Genomic DNA, 2,818 nt, shown 5'->3' with positions numbered 1-2,818 from the left:
GTGCTAATGAAAGGCTTATTTACACTTTAGAGAGAAGAAGCCAATCGGCTGGGACACTGACATCTCCTGGCTCACGGGAGAGGAGTTGCACGTGGAAGTCTTGGAGAATGTGCCACTCACGACACACAATTTTGTACGTACTGGTTTTGGTGAAATGTTGAGTAAGGTTAAATTGATTTTGTACTTTCAGATTCAAATTAACAACTTTGAATAATGTTTTTTTATCTGTGGGATGTGGTGGGGGTTGCAAGAGAAGTTTTCAATCACAGTAGCTTAAGTGAATTAGATACAATTGTAATTGAAATAAGTGGTGTTAGAGTACTTGATTACCCTTAAAACTTGTACAGTTGAGTGGAGTACACCCTCTCAAATCTATAAATGTGGGGGGGGTAAATCAGCACTGCATTGCAGAGCTGTAATAATAATCTACTATTTTTGTATTGCTGTATCTATAAAATGTATTCTGGGCCTCCCTGCTGGCTCTGCAGCAGCAATTAACTAATGAACTAACTATTCCCAGAGCGGTGCTGACATCATCAGTGATGCTGGTGCACAAATATGTTTTGACCTGATAAGGCACCAAGTAAATGGAAGCTGCTAAACAGAATCCATCTGAACCGTCCTAGCTACATACAAAATCCTGGAAATAATGTTTGTCATGTTGAGAGGACAGGCCTTTTATTTTGATAAAAACCAAACCAAACCAAAATTGTATTTGCAAGCTGCTTAAAATATTTTATTCGAACAAGCTAGTTTGGCTATGACTAGTTAGATGGAAGTCTAGTAGGCTTAACATTTTTTTAATATCCTTCTGAAATTTTGGTTGTTACATGTAGGAATTCAACTAGAATGTGTTTTTATGCCAAGTGTTGCTAAATTTGAAAATGAAACTAAATCATTTTCTCCTCCTTATAGTATGTGGGTAACTATAGGTTGACCTTTTTGCGATTTTAAATGTTTTGGAGTTTTCAGTAGTCAAAATTGCAACTATATGTGTAACCATACATACATATATATATATATAAGCCATATGTGTGTTTCCAGGCTGAGTGTTGGTTAGAAATGTCATTCGGCTCCTGGAAAAATTATAAGATGATAACATCTTTCAGCAGCTTTTGTTTTTACAGGTTGCATCCAGTTAAATTCTGAATGTTTGTCTGTAACGCTGTTTTGCTTCAGATTGCTTGCTGGTTTTCTTCCTGCTAATGAAGTGAAACTTTAATTCCAATAAATAGGTGAAAGAAAATTTTAAGGAAGACTATTTCAAAAAGCAGACAATCTTTTATGTAGATCTGTTTGATATAGAAAACTGTAGCTCCAGCATCACAAAAGAGGCTTTTAAGTGTATTTAAGGGAGGTAAAAGCAAATAGCCTGTCTTAGACTTACAGAAGGACTCTATTTAATGATGGTTATTTTTGACAATGTAGGTACGAAAAACATTCTTCACGTTGGCGTTCTGCGACTTTTGTCGAAAGCTGCTTTTCCAGGGATTCCGGTGCCAGACCTGTGGCTACAAATTTCACCAGCGCTGTAGTACAGAAGTGCCACTGATGTGTGTTAATTATGACCAACTTGAGTAAGTAATCACGATTGGTTTTAAAGTTGAGCCTCTTATTAAACTTACAGATGACGGTGATTTCTTACATTAAATCTGTAATTCAGGAAGTCAGAGGAGGTGCCTGAGAAAAATACAGTTCAACTGTTCTTGTGAGACTGCATGACTCTCATTTTCTCTGTGCTAACTCAGACAACTAGTTCATATTTTTCTGCTAGACTGTGAAGTGCTTTCTTTGAAGCATGAATGGGATTGCTGAGCACTTGACTGTATCAGACAGACATCTCATTGTTCACAGTTGTTATTCTTAATCAGAACGGGTTTTTTTATAATGTGATGTCTAGGGCCCTTAAATGTTTAGATGAGGGTTTAGATGCAAGTTTATTCTTTTCAACCAGAAAAAATTAAGAGATACTAGTTTAATATGATGGAATTGCAGGTTTTTTTATGGCAATGGAAAATAAATCCATTAGTGGGTTTGATGCCTAGGTAAGAAACATAAAAGAGCGAGTCCCAAACAGTCATGTGTTCTTGAATTTAATTACTGATCTATTTGTGCAAGTCTTTGATGTAGATTAAGGATCTGGTGTAAACTGGCTCTGTGTTCTATTTGATTGGTTTCAGTGGAAGCTATTAAGCTTTTTAAATAGACTTTCATACCAGGAGTCATTTAAAATGTTTGTTTTTCCTCCAAGAATAAATTTAATTTCTGCTTGTGTTGGTATTTGTAACTGTTTCCTTGGGCACCTCTAGAGTTTGTGCTCAGGGCTTAAGGATAACAGCTCCATCCATTTGGTTTTTGGCATTGCATTAGTGCAAACATAAAAATAAGTTCATGTACTCAACAAGGTATAAGTTGTGTATTCTTGAGGAATCAGAGGTTTGCAATTTCAACTAAAAGATTTTTACAAATTACTTTCTGGAAAGGTATGTTTAAGGCATGATCTTTTGATCCTTTGTCAAGCTAATAATATCTTTACCAAATCTTGCAGATTAATGTGTTGGTGTAATCTTCATTTTAAAATTTAGAATTTTATCAGTGAGGGGTTTTTAAAATTTTTTTTCAATCTTTGGGTGTTATATTGTGAAGCCTCTGGGTTTTGCACAAGTTAGGTTGTTTTTGTTTTGTTCTTGCCTCACAGTTTGCTGTTTGTCTCCAAGTTCTTTGAACATCACCCCATACCACAGGAGGAGGCCTCCTTAGGAGAGACCACCCCAGCATCTGGATCGTACCCCTCAGTGCCCCCCTCAGATTCTGTTGG

At 36.4% G+C, this 2,818-nt stretch overlaps 1 protein-coding gene across 1 annotated transcript in view; it reads left to right on the top strand.

Annotated features, from left to right (window-relative positions):
• The window catches only part of LOC104543796 (serine/threonine-protein kinase B-raf), a gene marked incomplete at both ends in the record, with an annotated part of 46,662 nt that overhangs the window by 28,380 nt on the left and 15,464 nt on the right, over window positions 1-2,818 (top strand). The window contains 3 exons of the mRNA XM_010188486.1: window positions 31-133; window positions 1,429-1,577; window positions 2,699-2,813. Of these exons, the coding sequence (XP_010186788.1) occupies window positions 31-133; window positions 1,429-1,577; window positions 2,699-2,813 (367 nt within the window). The remainder of the gene's footprint in view (window positions 1-30; window positions 134-1,428; window positions 1,578-2,698; window positions 2,814-2,818) is intronic.

Source organism: Mesitornis unicolor, unplaced genomic scaffold (assembly GCF_000695765.1).
Source record: "Mesitornis unicolor isolate BGI_N332 unplaced genomic scaffold, ASM69576v1 scaffold860, whole genome shotgun sequence".
NCBI lineage: Eukaryota > Metazoa > Chordata > Aves > Mesitornithiformes > Mesitornithidae > Mesitornis > Mesitornis unicolor.
The sequence above is the reverse complement of the archived record's forward strand: the minus strand, read 5'-3'. Positions and strand labels throughout refer to the sequence as shown.